We start from the raw sequence: 22,790 nt of genomic DNA, 5'->3' as shown, positions 1-22,790 counted from the left end.
TGATTCCAGAGTGTCTATTCCTTGGAAAAACACGAGAAATCTGGAATTGATAGGGATTTCTTTTGTACTTGGAAAAATCAGGGAATTTTCATGTAATTTTATTGGGGCTCAGGACAAGGAATCTTTTAAAAAATTCTCTCTTTGATCATTTCTCTCTTATTGTAAACATTGCAAACAGTCGGCAAGTCAAGTGAATTAAGGGTATTTAAAATATATTATAATTATATATCTTTATATATTTAATGTCCTAGTCAAATATTCAATATAAAAGTGAAAATTTTTATGCAAGTGAAAAATGATCTTAAAGTTATTCAGTCTTTTTTCAATACATTTACAAATCTAATACTTGAAAGATGTTTTGTATTTTTCCTTTATATGAATGAAAAATAGAAAACATATACAATAAAAACTTATTTTAGAAAATCGCATCAAAAAATTTTTTCGAATATTCTCTTTACCTATGTCATTTTAAACAAAAATACTTGAAAGAATGTTCAGGAAATTTTTTTATAAAATTCTAGTAGATATCTTGGATTCGTCTATTAAAATTCAGTGGAAAAGATAGAAGTTAAAAATATAACTTTTTTATTATGTCTTTTTTTTAATTATGCTTGGAAATTTTCTAGCAAAATGTCTATAATTATACGAATAAAATTAAATATAATGTAAATTTGAATATTATGCAATATACATTAAATAACTAGTTATTGACATTGATGTCAAATTATTGAAGCTCATCGCTTTGGATAGCAAATATCACTTGCAATACAATGCGAAGCTGTTCAACTTGAGTGTTATTAAACATTAATTAATTAATTAATTAATTAATTATCAAAGATTAAATTATTTGGAATTTATCTTTTGAACATCAACAAACATAATAATTAGCAACATGCGAAACAATTACTTTTTTATGAAAATAAATCTGCTGTCCCTCCTTATATCGGTTTAATCACTTCAAATACGTATAATTACTACCGAGCCGCACGTTTAGATCTTACGCTGATGAAGAGTTGCGCAAATTAGCGGAAAGGGCCCGATGTAAATGAGTCGTTTAAGCATTCACGACGTCATAATACGCCGTAAAAATGCAAAGACAGACCCTTCGTCCTGAATGTCCTGAGCGCCGCGTTCCGCGCGTTTAACATCCCCTCTCCGCGGGTTCAAGGCCAACGAACTCGGACTCACCCCTTGTTTGTCGAGTTTATGTCTGTAACGTCATCGTGTGACCCAGTTTGCATAAGCCCGCCGGAGACCTCGTTTATATGTGTGTATGTGCGCACCTAGTGTACGATAAGCTAACCCTGTGGCTAACCCTCGAGGCGATCGCAACGCTTTTATTATTCACGAGGAAGGTGCCTTAGCAAGCACCGACACCAACTTTCGGAGGAGTCATTGCTTTTCTTCTCGAAGGTACGCAGCTTCGGAAGTAATGCGCGATTTAATAGCTGTCCGTGAACAATGCAAAATTTAGCGTGAAAAATTTCTTTACATTTTACGTTATCCGTGATGATGCATATCAACACAAATACGATTATCGCGATTGTTTTCTTCTGATAATAGATTAAATTATTTTTTAATATTTATTTCGGATATTTATAATCGAGTATTTTTTCGGACGAAATTTTTATACGTGTATCGCTTTTCAAAATTATTTATTAAATAAAAACAGAAGTAACGTTACAAAGAGAAAATATATTTCGAGAATACATCTTGTGTCAAAATATTCATATCAAAATATAATAATAAACAAATTTAAACAGCCTAATATTTATTAATCATCAAAATATAACAATAAACAAACTTAAACAGTCAATAATGCCATACAAATTAATAACGTAATATGGCGAAATCGAGCTTCGATCCAGTCGCGACATTGAATTCTACGAAATTGTCTAATATTTATTAATCATGTACAATCTCTATAAGTTGTCCCAACATGCACCGGCGTCCGATCGGAATCCGCAGGCCCCGCCGGGTAATTTGTCGATCGATAGCGATGGACATACACACATGCGATGATTTCCTGTAGGAAAGCAATCGCGTGGCGGAGAGTAAAGGCAAACGAAAAAATTACCGAATATAACCGGAGACGTCGCGAAGGCATACGACCTTCGGCGGAGTATCGATTAATCGCGGGTTAAGCTCAATGCCAAGCCCAGAGTGATCCGCTAATCCACCCCGCGGCCGTATCGTCAATCTGGGAACTACGGATTTAGATAGCGTTAGCGGAAGATGTGCTCGAATATCGTTCGCTTTCCCTAAAGGGATTTAATCCCCAAGATGAAATCAATTATTTATTTGTATATCTAATGCGTGCAATATTTGGTTTTACGAAAGGCTTTAAAAACCTGTTGAAATATTATATTGAGAATCTTAAAAGTTGAGGGCGTTTCTATTATCAGTAAATCTCTCGATGCTTATTTATTCGTGTATCTAATGCGTGCAATATTTAATTTTATGTATGTTGCCAAGGGATTTAAAAAACCCATTGAAATATTCTGTCGAGAATCTGAAGAGGGTATCTCTATTATCGATATATCTCTCGATGCTCTTTCAATTTTTAACAAAATTGTTAAGATAAAAATTATGAAAGTCATGTTAATACGAGATAATTAATTTTAAATATTTTAATCTTATGTCGCGTAGCTAACTGCGTTGCGGTACTTTACTTATTCTTCGTTTTATCGTCACTTAGCTTCCATAAAAAGGGGAACGGTATTCGAGCCAGTTCACCTATTAATTTATTCCGACAGTGGCGAAGGGAAGAACGAAGAAAAGGGTCGAGAGGCGACGGGCTGCAGCAAGTCCATGTTTTCCAGCGGGAACTTTTCACTCAGTAGAAACGTATAATTCATTTTTGCGCACGGACGGGATTTTTGTTGAAAGCCGCGGAAAAGCGCGGCCAGGTAGCTTGAAGTATTTCCTGTTCGAATTTCTAGTTCAAAGGGAGAGAGGAAGCGCCATTGCAATATTTATACACCACGAAACTGGAATATGTGTTAAAAATATCTGCGTCGTATAGCACTTGTTTTATACATAGAATATTCAAGGATGATGAATAATTACCTAGTCATTCGTAAATTCTTTGCGATGTCGCGCTACATCAATATAATGCCTTTTTTACGTTCATGCATTTTTCAGCATCATAATTGAATTAATTATTCTCCCTCTAAAAAGAATATATTTTTTTAAAAGATTTAAAAAATTTTGACAGTAACATACAAGTATAGATATACTTGTAAAAAGACACATAATCTTATCACATCTTATTTACACAAAGATTTGTTTTAAAATATATTTTTATACATGAGAGAATATTAGATATATATATTATATAAAGTAAAAATTCATTTTTTTATTTAAGAAGTGGTATAACTCTCTTTTTAAAATAACTTATATTTTATCTTGCGCTCTCCTCTCTCTCTCTCTCTCCCTCGATTGCGTATTTTGTCCCGCAACTTTTTCCAACTTTTATTTAACAACCAAAGCTTTATCGTCGTATTTGGTATCAAAGCTATGTTTGTACAAGCATTCTTGTTTGAAACATAGCGTTCTCGATTCGAGTACAGAAATTGAATTGCATCACGCGCTGTAGCGTGATATCTTCAGCGTGTCCTCCCTTTTACGATGCACTTGCAGTGCCCCAAGTGCGGCGACGTTGAATTTGCAACCCCGTTCGTGACGTGCGCGGGTCAGAAACCGTCGAAACTCGCCTCGCAGAAACTCGACAGAGGTAAGCGAGAGTCTGAGGGAGAGAAAGAAAGAGAGAGAGAGAGAGAGGAGAGGGGTGAGTTACTCAGCAGCTCTCCTGGAGAAGTTTCCCGAGTTGCAGGCAACTTTCGGCTCCGACCGACGAGCAGAACTCTCGAGAATATCGCGCCGCAACCCGTTAATAACTATCCGCGTTGACGTGCGCCACCGACTCGAACGACTTTGTGCATCGTCATTCGTTGGCCCGAGACGACGCTGCACCTGGCGAGCCCCGCACATTTTCTTATAACACGAGCGAATATAATAGAGATTGTTCAACACATCATGTTGTCGCGCAAATAATTTTTTTATTATTTTTAAAATAGAGCACCCCATCATTTAAAAAAAAATATTGTGACAAGAAATATTCTTTTTCAATAGATAGATAGTGTATGTATTTTTTTTTTAATTCTAGAATCGTTTTCGAATTTTTCACGATGTACAGCTTGATCGCCCATCGCAGCGAGAAAATTTCAGAGAGTAAGAGATCAAGTATCTTTAAATTAGCGAGAAATCTCCATTTCTCCGTCGGATCTTCGTTTATCTTGCAATTTTACGCGGAGATTCGAAATTTCCCTCACGAAAAATCGATTCGGAATTACGGACGAGATGGGACGGAGATGCAAAGCCGGAGCAGCCGGGATATACCTTCGGCTAAGCTCGAAGAAGTCGTCCGTTCGGCGATGGTGGCGTTTATGCGAGTCGATTCCGCATCGGGGTGCCCTGGTGAAACTGGGTCGCCATGCGCCGCATGCACCGGCGTCATGGCACATGCCGGCTCACGTTTTCCCTCTCTCGCATCCCCCTCCCCCGTGTTGTATAACGGCAGCTTGCCCCATCCCTTCGCTCATCCCCCGTCCTCCTCATCTTCGTCGTTCTTTGACACAAAGACTCGGGGTCCTCGCCGACCGTATGACATTACGTATTCTTATTCGTCCTTTCACCGAAAGCGAGCGAATGCACATCGTGTCGCGGCGCATGAAACGCTTTCTTAATCCTTCCTAGGATCGAATCGTCTCAAAAGAAAGGCACTCATCTGGATACACACTTTTATCGCAGCTTTGTTTCGAGCGTACATTGAAATGTTATTGTTGAGAGACGAAGCAGGTCGATGTGTGTGTGTGAAAAAATTGGGATGAGATCGGTCTTTTAATGCAGGGAAGATATATTTAACGCAGCATTATTCTATTTTATTGAATAACAAAAGAGCGTAATTCGCGCTTGTGCTCTTATTGCATTGTTTATAAATAACGAAGCCGTCACACGAAGAGCCTCGCTTCTTCTATACTCGACAATGCAAAAAAGCACGAGCTTTTTGCAGGTAAACTCGAATAACCTGCCAATACATACGAGTTACCCTTTGTCAAACGACAGCGCGCAAGCTTTATCATCTGCGTTATTTTAAAAGTTAAAAAACAGTGTTCGGTCTTTTATTTCAGGCAATACGACTACGGCTCGTTATTACATAAATCAAAGAAGTTGCGACAAGCATGGAGAAAGGTTACAAATTAAAAGATACGATTAATCAAAGTAATATTCTGTCGGTTTGTTCTTATTAAATCGCGAATTGACATCGACGTATTTGCGAGTATTAGAAGCACTTCCCTTTATTTATGCGATTGGAAACGCATGGGCGTAAATCGCCTTTTTGATAAACGACGTAGAACGACATTACGTGATTGCGCGATTGCATTTATCCGCGGGGGATGCACTTGTCGACGACGGATTTTTTTTTTTATACCTCGGTAATGCGCTTCTCCGGTTGCGCGCAGCGTTTCGCCTACGTTCTCTTCGCCAGCTCATCATCCTTTCCTGCGGATGCAAATTAAGCGTTGCGGCCAAGTAATTCCCTATCATCAGTCGGCCGAGCAACAATGAAAGGTATTGCTTAATACCACGTCGTACACGACAACGGGCAATCGGTTGCCTGGAAGTGACTCAGAATTTCGTAGTGCGAGGAATCTGGGTCAGGCTGACAATTTATGTTTCTCTCAATTGCGATATATAAATTAATTTTTAACGTCTCTATGTTTTCTACAATATATTGCTTCTTCACGCATCGAATAACATCGAAAATATCCCACACATTTCAATAAAGTACGCATTGTTGGCAGGAATTTATGTGAGAGATAATTTTTTTAACATTAAATGTAAATCCGCGCTTTGGGGGATACTTGTTATACAATTATTTGCGAAAGTCTTGTAAAATAATTAGTGTAACGTTCATTGTGCGAAACACGTTTTTAGTTGGTAATCAAAATTAACTGAGCGTTTGTAATGTGATACTTTTGATATTTAATCAGAGGAATGCGCGAATCATTCTATCAGCTTGCGTTCCCAGCTGCAGTTGATTAATTTCGAAACATGTGTTATATCTCCATCGATATTTTTTCTTAACGCGACAGATAACATTGCGGACTTATCCATGACATTTTGATTAGGTAAATGATATAATAGTGGCTGTTTTAAAATAATCTTTTTAACGTTAAAGATTAATTTATTTGAAGTTCCCTATGCATTATTGGCGAAAATCTCAATGAGAGTCATGCTTTTATATCGTGAATACGTTAAAATTAAACGTTTTATACACCTTTTATATGTGACATTTTGACGTCTGACCGAAACTTGTGTGTGTCGTCGATTGAAGCTCTAAAGCTTAATTTAAGATTCAGTCTCTGTGACACGTGTAATCGGAAATATTCAATGTTCGATAATAATCCAATCGATGATTTCGTCAATTCGAAATGGAAGACGCGATGTGGAAATACGGCTCTTAAATGGCAGCTTCTACACCGGTGTTAGGCTCTTCCCCGCATTATCGCACAGTGTTCGTGGAAAAGGCAAAGGTGTATGGGCCATAGATCTGTCGAGAATGATTTATAGTCACCATCAGTGGACTCTATCCGCATCATCGCGATAGCGGCACATAAACAATCCGACATATCGCGTCAATAAGCATAGTGCATGTTGAACTATGCATGCGATGCATTGCATTGCCGGTTGCGTCTAAGAAGTGACGCATAATCGATCACCAAAGTCCGATATTAGAGAGCGTAATTAATGTTGAATAGGATCACATACATCGAGAACTATAAACAGAACATCTTACTTAGCCTGTAGATACAAATCAATTTTTTATCAATCGCGTTTCTAGTCGAGAATCAATTCTTTGCTCGATATAACAACAAAAATATTCAAGAAGATAGACAGAAGGGGGAAACATGATTCTATTCCCAGAATACGTCACCCCTTCGTCACGAATCCCGTCAAATCGCTTGCCCTCGGGTCGTTCGACGGTTGTCTATACCGACTTAATTTCAAGAACGAGGCTAGTCGACATAATACGTCATGATTCTTTCTTGGATTGTCTATCGAGACAAGATAGCAGTGCGGGGAGAAAAATACAGAGAATTATGATGGCTGATGAACACGGGGTGGACGGAAAGGTGAAAGGATGAAGACGAGCGAAGAACAGAGTCGTGATGAGGGGCAAGGTGGTCCAAACCAGATCCTTTTGGCCAAACAGGTGTACACGGAGCCGCCAACCTGGCGTGTGCCGGCTAACTATACGCCTTAATAATACACGAATGGTCCGTTCACGGCCGGCACGCACACATTAACATAAACATAGGTCGCGCGCGCGATGGACGTATCGATCGATGCGTATATACGAACGAACAACTGGTCATCGAATGTTCGTCGAACTGTTCATTTCTGCGTTCTAGATGCTCCCTCGAGAAGTCTATTTGCGAAACGGGACAAATTTATTTATGCAAATTTGATAATCGATATAACAGTTAGAACGGAAGTTATTAATGACTTTTATATAATTCCTGTTTTTTTGTTAGAGAAGAGAAAATGTGTTTTCTTATAAAAGATGATAATATATAATATGACGTATAAATTTCGTTACAAATTTTATCATTTTTTCATTTTCGTTATAATCCTTTGTATAAAAGAAAACCTCATAATCTAGAAATAATGATAAATGTCGCATTTTTTGCACGGTGCAAATTTTATGCGATGGAATACATTCTAGAGATTTTAAAATAAAATTTATATCAAACTTACAGAATATTGTATCTCTGTGTAATTGATTTTTTACACACGTGCATTTAGAAGAATATTAAAATATTTCACTTACAAAGAATTTCAAATGTCGCTTTAAAAATTAATAATTTTTGCTCGAATCTTCGTAGAATGAAAAATTAATCACATCGAGCTATCTTTGTGTCACGTATTTCAATGATTGAGCATTAGCTCGCACGTACATCTCTAGCACATATTAAATTGCGAGACGTATCAATTCGCGCGAAGGCATTATCTCTATTCTACCCGTCTCTCCGCGCGCGAGCAAATCATATCGGTACCTGGAAGAGGAACAAGGTAACAAGGTGGAGGGAAACTAGCGGGCGCTTCGAGAATGCTTGAGGTGCGTCGAGCAGGCGGCAAACACGGGGAAGGCAAAGGCCTTTAGCCGGTGCATTAGAGTGCTACTTATGCTCTCGTCTCGGGCGTGTTGCATTCGCGGTGCGGCTTTGCACGCACGACGCGCCTTCGGATTGGGAGGCGGACACGTTCTCTCCCCACAAAGCGTTACAACAATATTTGCATCTCGACGGTAACTGGCTTTTTCTTCTTTTTTTTCTTAAAGAGAGGGAACGCTATCGCGTAATTATCGTTATCGCCGCTTCGCATCGCGATGCATCACGTCGTATGCCAGTCGGTAGTTTATTCTTCTAGTGTTTCCTCGTTGCGGTTCCCATTCCGAGCGATATATCATTGCCTTGGCTTGCAAAGCGTTTTATCGTCGAGGGAACTTTCGACGATTGTCTTGGAGAAATTGGTAAAAATCGAGAAGTAAAATAGTGAATATATGCAATATATTTGAGAAAAAATAGACGATTCTATTTTGGAACAAGTCTCTCTCGCACATATATAAGACACTGACGTTACGAAATATATATAAAAAGATACATAAATTAAACTATGAAGTATGAGATAAGATGAAAGTTTGAAATCTTATGAAGCATGTTTTGGAAAAATATAAGATTAAATACGCATATATAATTTATCTTTATTATTTTAATTTATAATTTATCTTTTACATTTACATTACAACGCACGTAGATTTTGTGCGACATGATAAATGCAAAAATAATTCCTTACCATAATGCGATTCTGAATTACTAAATTGCTACATCAAAGTCATTGTTCAAAAATCCTCTACAACCATCAATCACAGTTTAAATAACTTTTAGATTTCAAAAATTTAAGAGAAATTCTTTTTCATAAGTATTTTCAATTAACAGATTTAATTTTCTGCCCTTATTTTTAATTTATATAATATTTATATAATATTTATATAATATATAATATTATATGCTGTATATATAAATTTTTGTACATACAGAGCATTACTAATTTACATCTATCAGACGAATGATCGGTATAACTAGAATTACTTAAACATGTAATAACAATCGATCATCGATGACTCTGTCGCGCCATTGAATGTATTAATTTAAGCCACGTGTAGTCACGTCTCAGATTCTACGATAAACTTCCTGTGCTCGTAAAAGTCAAGGTGCAATGAAATATGAGAATAAAATGTATAAGAACAAAGGAATGAGTCTCAAAATTTGAGTCATAAATAATGTACACACTATTAAAAACATATACATTCCAATAAATATTATATATTCTATATCCAATATAATGAAAAGAGAATTTAGCAAAGGCAAAAATTTACTGAATTATTTTCTGCGGAAACAATCGTTTTCTTTTTTAAATTAATTAATTCAACAATTGTTTAAAATCCCCTTGAAACAAATCGACGAAGGCTCTTACATCCGAAATTACATTTTAAGAGAAACATCAGATTCCCTCGAAAATATTACTTTTATACTTTACACGCCCTGTAAATCAACGACGAACGCGCGGGACCGATAAATCTCGGAGAGGAAGGTTTCCCTAGCAACCCTAAAACACGTATAAATCTCGCGATCGAGTCGAGCGACCATCTCCCAGCGAACGCGAGGGTTCTTCAAGCCCGACGACAGTTTGACGATGAATCGCGCGATCTTACGAAGAGAAATGAAGCGCTTGCCGCGATCAAAGTTGGCTCCCTAGTAAGGCCCCATCAGGGCCGGGGCCCCGCGCTGACAAAGTGGGGGGACGTAACAAAGCCATCGGTACACGCAGGTGAAGCGACCGTCTGCTCGCCAAGCTGCTCGCAGGGGCCCCTCTTGTTGGCGCGTGTTACGGGGCCCGTTTGCCGCACCAGCGGCGCGCCACCCGGCAGCAAGCAACAGCAACAGCAGCAGCAGCGTGGTGGTAAGTAGAAAATCGTGCCGGCGATGCCGCCCGACTAGAAGGGGCCCCTTCGAGCCTCAGTCAACCGACGCGCCTCGCTAAGATCGTACGCGCCGCGCCTCGCGCTCTAAACTTTTAGCGCGATTTAAACTTGCCTCGATGCGAAACGTCGACGGGAATTTATAACCCTACGCGGGGACAGTTCCAAGGCCGAGTTTAACGGAAAAAGAATCCTCGATCGAAACGCCGTTCGTTTCTGGTGCTTCAATTCGCTCCGATATAGTAAGAGTCTCGAGGTGCGGTGAACAGCGACATATCGACGGGGATTTACGGAGGCTACACTTACGTGGTATCGATCGATCCCCCGGCGAAGTTGAAAGTGAAAAAGAGGTAGAATCTTTAGCCGAGGTTCCGACTCTCGTATCGTCATCGTTGTTTGGAAGACGCGATAATTATAAGTACGCGAGAATCAAGTGCCGACGAAGATTTCGTGACGTACACGACGATATCGATCATTTTGGGCGAGATGTTAAGAAAACGGGGCCGAATTAGTTCGCGACAAAGCGCGACGAGTGCGACAATAGATGGGATGCGCGAGCGATATAATTGGATATGCATATTTGAATTAATCAATGCCGCGTATTATCGAGCCGCCTGACGCTCATTTAAATTCAATTCGCTGTGAAATGTTGACGACAGGAGGAGGAGAAGGAGGAGGAGGGAAGGAGGGAGGGAGGGGAAGACAAAGTTGCGCGCAATATCGATCGGTTCGAGCGGTGTTGAGTTTCAAAACGAGGTTCAACTGACGCCGTCCCCCTCCCCCCTCCCCCCTATTGCCTCGCGATGAAGTGTATCGCGTGACGTTCTTCATAAAGCTTTCCATTCTCGGCGCATATTTATCATTCACTGTCGTCGGCGAGTTATCACCGTCTCATTAAAATTTGTTTCGCGCAATCAATCGTACCGCTATGCAATATATTGACGTGAGGCTGTTCGAGGAAACTCGTGTCATCGATCGTAGGCCCGAAGGTTTCGAAACGAGGTTCGATCGAGGTCGGAGTTCAAAAGAAGTTGCACGATTGTCGTAACGAACGCGCGTTTCTCTCTCCGATTCCTCGCGAAGAATATATAATCGAATTAAATTGCATTTATAATCGTTTGTTCGTTCCGCGTGCTTGTGAGAAATTTATAATTAAGATTTCTATACGCTATTGTGAAGCGCATCTCTCTTGAATAAGCTTCTTGAATAAGTCGCATATTTGAACGTCGAATAAAAGACCCGACCCCTCATATTTAGCGTGTATCGCGTGTCGTAAAATCGATAATTTCGGTGCACCGCCGGAAGTTTCAACAAGCGATCTGAATTCATGAGCGCGACGCTTATTCACGGTCGTCGATTCGTTTACTCGGCACGATTTAATCGAGTATCTCTGGTCAGCGAAATTGTCACAATCGAATCTGCGCGCGAGGCAGATATTTAGCGAGATATTCCAAAAAAAAAGCAGATTTCGTTTATTTCCTATCGACTGACATTTACGTTTTCACTATTCAACCCAGTTGCAGTTGCGACTACTGGAATGTCGAGTTACATATCGCCTTATTTCCAGTAGGAGCAATTAGCCTCTAGAGTTACATGTTAAACGTCGCCGAGGAGAAACGTTTGGACTGGTACACGTGTCGCCAGCGTACTCGTTTCCGGCGTGTGCCGGAAGAGGAGGAGGCACCGGTGTGTGCGCGCGCACGTGTGCGTGTGTGTGTGTGTATGTTAAGTTCAGTAGGGTGTACATAAGTAACCCCGAAGAGCCCTCTTCTGTCCGGATCCCAGCCGGGTCTGGGTCAGTCGCTCACGATCGTGTAAGAGCCTCGAGGACGTGTTTGCACTTCCGGCGCGCAACTCGACGAATTACCCTACGTCGACCTTGAAGAGCCAGCCCCTGCTTCTCGCCCTCTCCTCTTTACCTCGCGTTCTTTCTTTTTTGACGCCTCGTGCCGTGATACCGTGCACTTCCGAAGTTAATCCCAACTTTCGAGCGAGTTTTAACGAAGCGCGCCCAAGTTTGCGCGCCGAAGGTCTCTCTTGGCCTCGCAATTTTACGACCTTGAAGAATTGTTCGCGCCCCGACATCTGTCTTCGCGGTGAAATGTTGTTCCATGACGTGGATATTGAGCAAACGCTATTGGGAAATATATATTCGTACGCGCGTTTACAGTTGGAGAATAATTTCTTTGCCCGTAGTGAATGTGGATCTGACGTTTCGCAGCCTTGAAGAAAACTTTGCAACGACGGTTTTTATTGGCGCGTTTTTCCGTCCTTTATGTATGCGTGCGTGTGTATACGAGACGCGAGTTTGAATTTATTCCTCGCTTAAACTTCGGAATATCCCCGGATAGTGCTAGCTTTGTATTATTTAAGCGCGCTGAATGCCCCGTTTGTGCGCTAAGCGACTCTGCGCGGCTACCTTCTGCAATTTTCTGAGATAAAGTTGCTTCCACGGCAGTTCAGTGCATTGTGATAACGGAGTGTAATCCTCGTGATTCTGATAACAGGGAGAAAGTAGCTTTAAAAAACACAATTTAGTGTCATAACTTCTCGGCGGAAGCGCGATTGCGTGAATCTTAATTCAATCGCGTCAAATTTTAATTGAATTCTAGATCTCGGTGAACTTGATTAAACACCTTGATGAATCGACAGATTATCTTCACGAGTGCATAAACTTGGATATAATCGGAGAGTCTGAAGGGCAAATATTTTATCGGATTTGTGTGTGTGAGTGGTTCGCGCTCGGTTGGAAACTGATCCAGAAGAGTCGCATCTGATGCAGCATCGCGAGTGTTGGTCGACGATCGTGTCTTACTTGCGTTGCAAGTGCGAGTAACATGAAACAGAGGCAACGACAGCGACAGCAGCGTGGGCGATAAGTCATGTTGAGCAGATTCGAGCTGCTTCAAGGCGCTGTCAACTATCTGCTGTTATCAGGTGCGCTGTTAAGTCGGTTCGCTCTCACTTTTGACTCGATCGATCGATCTTATGCTCTAGTAATTTACATAGTCGTCGCGCGGAGAGATAAATCAACGGAGAGAATAAATTTACGGTGCGTTGTTACGCGCCTTGTCGTTTGGCAAATTTCGAATCTCGATTTTATCCATGTCTATTAACGACAATCGCCGCAATTTTAGTTCTCCGTCGTTTTCTGTCTGGACCGGTTACCGCGAGAGAGTCGGTCGACAAATTTATAGATCGCGTCGCGTTTACATTGAATAAATTTAGCACGCGAATTATTTACGTGCCATTTCGTGCTGCTGAAAGTTGCGAAACGACTCTCGTCACGCATTTCCAGATGATATCGTTGAATTATATCATTAATTCAATCTTTTATCTAAAGATGTTATATATTTCACTTAGATACTTTGTATTTACTTGGCGTCAAGTTATTTTGGCTTTTTCAATATCAAGTATTTATCTATCGGGAATTATTTTACGCAATTTAACGCACTGGGATTTTTAAGTTGATAAACTTGTGCGCGAAAATTATAGAGATATTTAAATTTTCCCGTTGAAAGGTTTAAGTGGTGTCAACTTGACTGATTATTGACATGTAGTCGTTAACACAAGATACGACCTCGTGATACTTTAGCGCTAATTATTTTATTTTCCGACATCGAGAGCCACGGTTGTTGTGTGTTGTGCCACTGATTGATTGCAGTCATCTGTACCGAGTCGGCCGTTAAATTGCGACGCGGCGAATATTGATAATTAGGCGGTGGAGATTGCCGGATAATTTCGTACTTATTGTTGAAACAGCGGCCATGACGGCCGATGAATAATAAGTGCTTCGACATGCGATTACATAATCATTTATTGACATTATAATCGCCAAGAGTCTTTATTCTAATACGTTCATGTAAATTATTTAGCATAAACACGCAAGAGAAGTAACAATATGCAAACATCTCCCGATAACAAGAATATATGAATATATTGTTGGAGACAAGATATACAAATAATATATATTTATGACATACTTTATACAAGAATGCGAAGAGAGAATTACATGCAATTTCTAGTGTTTGATGCCGATATAAATTCTAAAGCGGGTAAAAGATTTAGCAACAAACTTTCTGCTCTTGCTGGATTTCATTTCCGGCAGTGTCACGGCAACGTAATTTCTCGCGTAGCTTCGTAATAACGTTGAAACACACACGCGCTTCCGCATTAGACGCGAGCGGTAAAATACGGCGAGCGAGAATGGCCGTCTGGCCGTGTGTTCAGCCCTCTATTTCGAATTTGGCCCTCGCTATCGTGCTGTAAACTTGCCCGAGCACCCCGAGTCCCTTTTCCCATGACGTGCATGCGTGCGTGCGTTGCGTGTACGCTATTGTTTACGCAATGCCGGTCGCGGCTTGCATTCTGTGTGCGGCTTTCTTCCACCTCTTCCTTTCATCGTTACTTCCTCTGTTTCCCCTCCTCCTGTCGTCGCAAGCAGGTCATCGAATTTCTAAAGGCAATCTCGCGCACGGCAGACGGTCCCGTCAGAAGGACGACGTATCGATGCCGGTTGCGTGGAACGCAACAAACCGCTTCTTCGTAACATAACTGCCTGAATTTCCTTTTGAATATCGTTAACCGTTAGCTTCTTTTCACGCCATTGAATCGCGAAATTTCAGGTCACGATTATTAAAAATTCCATCATCACGTGTTTATATTGATTCTACGATTATTTCACGTCAAGAAGATAAATATGTACTACGATTATTTTGATTATTTTTCTCGAAAGAGAGGGAGAGAGGGAGAATTTAATATTTAATTATTTAAATCAATGGACAGATGACAATAGTAAACAATGGTCAGCATTATTATTCTTCTTTATAAACATATGTAAATAAAAGAGAAAACATTTTCGTGAATTGATAGAAATTGATACAAGTACTTATGTAGGAGGTGAGATTATTTTTTCATAGAACTAGTTTACTGAATATTGATTTTAGCGTAAGAGGGTGTGCCGTCCTCAGATCTCGATAATCAAACAATAATTAGTCTCTGCTAATTTTGCTAATAGTCGCTCTTATCTTTTCTGTTACAGAACGAGAGAGACATGCTGCCAGCAGATTATCTGCGTAAGTATACCAGCAAAACTAAAAACTAGCAAAGGCTAAAAACTATGTCAAAAATCTTACTTTCGTTTACTCCTACTTAAAACTCTTATAAATAACTTTACCCATTTTATTACATGGAAAAAAAAATATTTTAGTTCGAAACAATATGTTTATTTCATAACAAAAACACAGGTACAATAAATCGAATCGAATGATCGAGAACTTTTTCTCATTCATTGAATAATACATTTTTTTTAATGCAATTTGCAACATTTAAACCACTTTTAATATCTAATCGGGCAAAATAAATCGCGCATATATTCAATAAAGCAGCAAAAGAACTAGCAGACGTGTCGGCAAATATACCGGTTACATAAACCACAAAGTTTACTCCAGATTTTTACAGAGGCTTTTAATTAAACCGCTCGGTGCACTGCAATTTTTCGGCCTGTTGATTATTTTACCGAATATTTTGTTGTTTTTTGTTCACTACACACACGCATAATTACGTCGCATAGTCTCTGGTTGTTTGCTCTTAAACAAGCGGTTTTTTAATTCACGCAAAAAGTACATACTACTAGAATTCCCATTTGACAAGTCAAATTATCAAAGTGAAAGTGAACGACCGATGTTTTCTGCATTACCGTTATATACCTGTAACAAAAAAAAAGTATTAAAGGTATACACGCGATGACGGAAAGGAGATCCGGACAACACGTGAACGCTGCTAATAAAGATATTTCCAAGTTTCTCACGTATGGTGGGTTCCTTGCCTTCGTGTGACGGCGGTTTGGAAAACTTTCTTTCTTCTTCGGCGTAGACGAAACACTCTGTACATTTTTATGACGATCTTACCGTACCTCTTTACCTCATCGTCACCTTCCCGTCGACCTTTTCTGAAAATTTCTCGTGCAAACTTGGAAACTCTGCGAGGAAATTTCTCACATTTCCGATAATATATTTTATTTATATACCTATCTCGATTCGGTAAATCTGTTTGATAAATAATTCAATAAGTAATGAATAAATTGTAGTAACGTTAATTAACGTAACAATTAATAAGAGAGATTTATATTTTTGGCAAAAATACAATTATATAAAAAAAGATTGATTTTTTACATTAATTGTAAAAAAATCTTTATCTCTTCAATATAATGTCGATTATCAAGCATCGAGTTTGATAAAATAAAATGAACAAATGCCACAACAAAAGCATACCGCATGAAATTGCCATGCACGTAACGTTTCATAAATTTAATTCGCATTTCCCGGAGGATTTTCGGGAAACAAGAATTGGACGGTCGGTGTATTCGTGTCGTGTAATACGATGATTCCCTGAAACCGGAGTGGTTTACATCGTAACGATTAATCAGAGAGAGAAAAAAAATTAACGAGCCGACGAAATGGGTAGACAAAAGTGTGTTTCCTACCCTCGCCCCCCTCTTCTTCAACTTAGGGCTTCGACCCTCCTTAAACAATCTTTTCCCCTAATAACAGCCGCCCCACATGCTCTCGCTTATGATGGAAAAGTGGGTCGCGACCGAATGCTTTTTTTCCTCATGTTTCATGCTTCTTCCGAACCGGAGTTTCGGGCCGATCTTTTATTTGTACGTGCTGTGTGGCTTCAAAAAGGGTGCATAATCAGCGTTTTAAGCGAAAATTTAATCGCCCGCCTGCCGCGTCGTTTAACACGGAGAATTAAAAGGGCTAATTAAACCGTTAGTACCACGTTGTTTTTGACAGCGCGCATCAGAAAACCAGTTGCTAACAAATTAATTTTTTTCAAATGAATTAATCATCATATTACTCCAAAGACTACAATTCCTTTATACTTGAAGTATCTCGATATTTCCTCGTCGGTTTTGCAGAACATGATTGATGTAAGCGATTAAACTCCTCACTTCTCGGCTCATAAAAATCAGAATGGACTATAAATATTTTTTCTCCTTCCTCCTCTTCTGCGAAAAATATTGGTTCTATTTGCGTTGATTCCATTTGCTAAAATTTTGCAATATAACGAGAAGTTCGTGCGTTATCAGACGAGCGGCTCGCGTCCTTGTCGATCCGATAAGCGACCCGTCACACACAAGCTGATAACGAGTTTTGGTTCTTCGCGATCGTTCGATTTATTTCGCAATAAAGTGTGTAAATATTCTCTCTCTGTCTTTGACGAGGAACGATTTATTAAGTGCGTGTAACTTTTAATTATCAGTTTGGGATTCGACTCGGGTTGACATTTCATCTCGATATTTATTATCATTTATTATTTTTCCAACTCATAAAATGAAAATCGAATTTTTCTCTAGAAGTAGAAATTCCTTTTATTCTTAAATTATTGCATCTAGATCGATACAATTTTACGATCGTTAATTAATAATTATTCCTCCTCTTACACGCTTACGTTTCGTCCGCCGATTACGCGTGAAATTTACGACCGCATCCGATCGTTCGATTACTTCGTACCTTGTCGAGCGTCTTCTGGCATTCGGGCATACATTGTACATCGCGAATCGCGATAACGGGTTTATCGGGATACCTATCTGCGGCATGTGCGCGAGTTGCAGTCGTAAGTACTGTCGTCGACATAGAGAGCCGGCCGTGTGCGTCAGAGATTTCTCACTACGAGCTTTTCGCACTCATTCTTCGCCATTAATAGCGCGAATGTTTTCATTGAGAAATTTACTTAGTTTCTTAGACGTGATGCTGTGCTATAGCGAGATCTAAAATCGTAATAAATATCGATGTGAAACGGGATTGACAGATTAAATACACGTATGAGAACGATATAATTATTGATTGTCAATTATAACTCTGCATCTAAATGTGCAAAACTGAGAATCTCAATTCATGAATAAAAAATGGAATATTTTGAGAATTTCGATTCTCAAGTTATAAATCGAGAAAACTCGTGAGCATTGAATGAATCGAGTTAAGAATGATAAGTTAGACAACCGTGAATTGAGAGATTAAAAGTTACGCAAACTTTTGAAAAATCTTTCTGTTCTATTTTTAGTGAAAAGATAAAACAAATTCGCGCAATATATGGCGAGGTAAAACGAGCGTTGGCGAGGAAGGAAAACTAGTTATCAGCGAGTTAAAAGCGCGTTATCAAATTATACGCTTACGTTCAACATGACTAGGATTTCTAATTAGTCCGATTAAAATTTACTCTAATAAATATTAGAAACATAATTAGCCTTTTTGCAGCTAGATATCGTTCTATCAATTATATTTCCTGCAATCCAATCAAAATCCTTAGATTCCATTTCAATGATAATTTATTAATTAATTTTATAATAATAACACATGTCATTCTAAATCTCTTTCGCGATCTTCTGCATCGATAATGTTTACAACGTGGCACCAAGAGGATTTCGAATGGCGAATAGCACCGCAGGGTTCGTCGATCATTCTTCGCACCTCGATCGCATCTCGCCGCGACGTGTGAATGATAAAGAGACATATAATCAGCGAGGCATACGCGCCTTGTCCGAGACTCTATCTCGCGAGAGTAATGAGAACGAGCTTGGTTGCTTCGCGGACGCGAAACGCAGTTAAGTCGAAGATGCTAGATGCAGATAAAAGGGGGCGGAAAACCGGATCGCAAATAAAGTCTCAGACGCCAGATGCGCGTCGCTACTCTTTCCGACGACAACGATGAAAAATTCGCTGCAGATTAGAATCGTCGTCACAGAGGATTAAAATATTGCTCGAGAAAATGCGCTGCAGATTATTCCGATGCACGAAGACGCGTCCCTGAGAATTATTCGATGAAATTCTGGCTTCTGGCGATACGTCATTCGCGTTAAATATTTGTAATAGTACACATTAATATCCTGAGAGAATATGAAGCAGATATTTTTGCCCGAAATATGCAATTTAAAAAATTTTAATATACCTGCTTCATAAAATACCTCGTATCCATAATTTCAGTTCGGGGTTGCATTTAAATTTTTTATTTAATTCTAATTTTTAATTTGCAAAATTGAAATATTCTTTTCAATTATATCAAGATGTTTGTCAAGAGGTATACTTATAATTATTTTTCAACAATCATGGAAATGTGTGTAGGGCAAATTTCGGGGCCGGGAAATCGTAAATACGCCTCACAAGTTAACGAAGGATAATCTTCGTTCCGCGGATCGCTTTTGCAAAACGCGCAACACGCGATAATTTACATCCGCGGATTAAGGAGCGCGCTCTAAAGCAGGCAATCTCATTAACGCGGTCGCGGAAAGTAACGGCTCGAAATGACCAAACGCAACGGGGGATCTCTCGGCGAGTTGAAATGAGAAGACGGATAGAGAGAACGCGCGCTCGCCTCGCCGATTATGTCCTCGGCGTTAACTAAGTCGCGGATTAAGCCGGATGAGACATCGTTAAGCCGAAAGGCGACCCACCTATGGCATTTTAACGTCGTATGTCCTCTTTCGAGGACGGTCTCTCGCAAGGTAAACGATCTACATCGTTACGAATTCGCCTTTTACTCATTTCTAGCGATGACGTTCCGGCAGAGGACGTTTGCTCGAAAACGGGAAGAGAGCCTCGAGATTCGTTTCATATCGCGCTACCGCGCGAGTGAGCTTTATCGTAATCGCTCTTTGTCGACAGACGGGCGTGTGAGCTATCGCTAGCTATTAAACAGTGAAACGGGGAAAATCTCGATTGGAACGCTCACGGAAGTTCTTTATTTCTCGCGTTTCGAGATTACCATTTGTAACGCGTAAAAAAAAGAATTAATCAACGTGCTCGAATTTTTATTACGATAAAGGTGGAAAAAGAAATATATACATTTGCATTTTTCTGTTAAATATTTAAAAATGTTGCTTGTGGATCTCTGCTGCGTTTCAATATTTTTTATCATTGAAGAAGTTTATTCTTTACGGTGTACCGATGATCGTGTTCCGAGGGTTTCTATGAATAGCGAGACGGTTGGCACGCGAATTCCTTCGAGACGTCTTTTTTAACGTCGCGACGTCGATCGGTTAGAACGGAATTAATGGGCGTCGCCGTTTGATTCGGCGCGCGTGTCTATTTTCGAGAGTCCAACAGAAACACCAGGCGCCCACCGCGATCTAAATTAACTCGTTGGCTTCAAAGCGAATCGCCATTCGGTAAACATAGTTAGCGAAAAACATCGCCGCGTTCGATTGTTTTAGAGGCAGCGAATTATTCCGTATGATTACTCGATTAGTCGGAAACTATCGCGAACAATAAAATCAGCGAGGAACAATTGGAGCGATCAAAATTTTAAACGAAAAAAAAAATTATGCATTTATTTCTGCTTTTCACGAAGCGAGATGCATTTAGCAATGATGCAATGACTAGAGGAAAATGGAGCTGTTTTTAAAAACATAGGATATAAAAAATCTTATTTTCGACTCTCTGATTTGGCATAAATCTCTCTTTGACGAAGCAGATGATTCAATTATTAGAGGTAGGAACCTGTCTATAAACCCTTGTATCGTAAAGTCAAAGGACAAAATCTCGCAGCGGTACACATCGCCACAAGGTGGAAATGAAATCATCCGACGCGAAGGTCTTTCTCGTCGCAGCCCACCGCGACGCAATCGCCGGTAATTGCTTTATTGTCGCGCAAATTTGCCGTGGAGAGAGCCGCGGCGTTTATCTTCTCGGGTACCGATATTTCGTCTCCTCTTTCCCCCGGCTTTCCATATCTCATCCCCGGCCCCGCCGTCGCCGTCGCGCTGGAGGCGCGCAAAATTCTCCATCCACCTCCGACTATCCCTCTCTTCTCTCTACCCTCCCTTTCTCTCTCTCTCTCCTCTTTTCCATGGAGCAGGACGGAGGCGAAATTATTACCGATGCTCGCCCGCACGGCGCCTTCCACCATCGATGCACACGCTGCAGACGCGTACATACTCCGAATCGCGATGCACACAATACAGAGAGACGCGAATAGTGTGCCAACTTAACGTATGCACGCACACGTAAAACGCAAAGACGGTAACTGACGTATAACCGGCGGCAGCAAGTCGGGGTGGGAGGGGAATAGAGAGGAAAGAACGGGAGATTAAAAGTGGATTAGAGGGAAAGAAAGAGATGCACATAGGGGTGGTCCCATCTCGACCTGTGGGAAGGCCGCGCACCTGGGTAATCTTTCCGGGAAGAGAGAGAAGCCCGGGGAGAGAAATTGCGAAACTCGAATATCTCGTTCGCGCGGTCTTCGCAAATTTAGCCGTCGAGTAGTAGAGCCGGCTAAAATTATCCCCGCTTCTTCTTTCCTCGATCGTCTCGCGATGCGTCTCGTGTACGAGTAGAAGTCAAATAGAGCGGAAAGTCAATTCCATTCCCTCCCCCCCCTTCTTCCTTCCTTCGAGGGTAATTAACACGCGCGCCAGATTGTACCGTTCATTAATCTTCAGAGATGTTTTTTGCCATTCGGCGAAAGCAATTAGCTGTTATTTGACTTGCATTCCTTGATCGAAGGGAAAAGCGATGCAGTTGCAGTCTCGCTGCTTTGAAATGAAGGAGAACGAGGTTTATAATCGGCATTAGTTGATTTAATGTCGCGATGATAATGCAACATAGCATTAATCCAATTTTCAATCTTTGAGATATAGCTTCAATTTATGCAGACGATATAGAGAATCTAGGAAAATTTGAAACGTTGAATCCTAATTAACTCGTAAACGATATATTTTCCCCTCGAATGTTCCATGCAAAATGCCACTCGCCAGAAGAAATTTAATCGAACTAATTAAAAGCGATGACACACACGTAATCGTATCGGACGTGTATTCGAGCACCGCAAATCTGCCGGAAATTCACTCTGTCAGGTACAGGTGTTGTGCACCCTGTATCGAGCCAGCCCTGCGCGCGGACACACGTACGTAACGCGTGCATTCGTGTGTGTCACGCTCACGCACACACGGACGCAGAGGTGCGCGTACGTGTGCGTGGTGCATCGACGGCGTTACGCGGATGCAGATGGCGTATAACCAGAAGCGGTAAAGCGGACGAGGAGAGAAGTGGAAGGGAAGTTTAAAGCCGTGGTACGAGAGGGAATGCGAGAGCGTAACTCGCTGGGGAAGGAGAGAGACGGATTGCGTCGCGTTGAAGCGAGATGGGAACACAACGGCGGATTTAAAGGGTTTCGCGACAGAGACAAAGGCAAAATTCGCCTTTTAGAGGAAAGAGGGATAGAATGCTGGGAAGAAAAAGAAGAGAGAAATGAGAGCATAAATAGAGGGAGAAAAGAGGCACAAAAGGCGGTAGGATGATGGTAGAGAAAGGGGATCAACCAAAGAACGAAGAGGGCTTGTCGTTGTTGGAGACGGAAAACGTTAGAAGGAGAGAAAGCGGATGAAGGAGGAAGAGAAGAAGCGATAGATATAAACAGGCCGTTCCGCCGCTACCGAATAGCTTTTCAGTCGCGGATTATTTGATAAATCTCCCGGTCTCAATCTTTCCTTTACTGAAAGAGAACATCTTGTAGCAAGTCTAAAGATGTGCTCAGTGGCCAGAATGCCCGACCTTGTTTGGAATAATTTTTCTCGGATAAGAAATCTTTGAGAGTAAAAAATTTCAGCATCTTTTGCGAATGCATTAAAAAAAATATATAATAATTTAAATCTAAATCTTCGACTCTCTTTAATACTAATTCC

The 22,790-nt window shown here is 40.5% G+C and overlaps 1 protein-coding gene across 5 annotated transcripts in view; it reads left to right on the top strand.

Moving 5' to 3' along the window:
- Positions 1 to 22,790, top strand: part of Lilli (AF4/FMR2 family member lilliputian) — a 199,036-nt gene that overhangs the window by 156,704 nt on the left and 19,542 nt on the right. For all 5 annotated transcript variants that reach the window (XM_083086823.1, XM_083086824.1, XM_083086825.1 and 2 more), the window contains one exon: positions 15,150 to 15,183. In XM_083086823.1, the coding sequence (XP_082942949.1) occupies positions 15,150 to 15,183 (34 nt within the window). The remainder of the gene's footprint in view (positions 1 to 15,149; positions 15,184 to 22,790) is intronic.

This window comes from Camponotus vicinus, unplaced genomic scaffold (assembly GCF_025532165.1).
Source record: "Camponotus vicinus isolate PSW18456_S1 unplaced genomic scaffold, iyCamVici1.0 SCAF_13, whole genome shotgun sequence".
Classification (NCBI taxonomy): Eukaryota; Metazoa; Arthropoda; class Insecta; order Hymenoptera; family Formicidae; genus Camponotus; species Camponotus vicinus.
The sequence above is the reverse complement of the archived record's forward strand: the minus strand, read 5'-3'. Positions and strand labels throughout refer to the sequence as shown.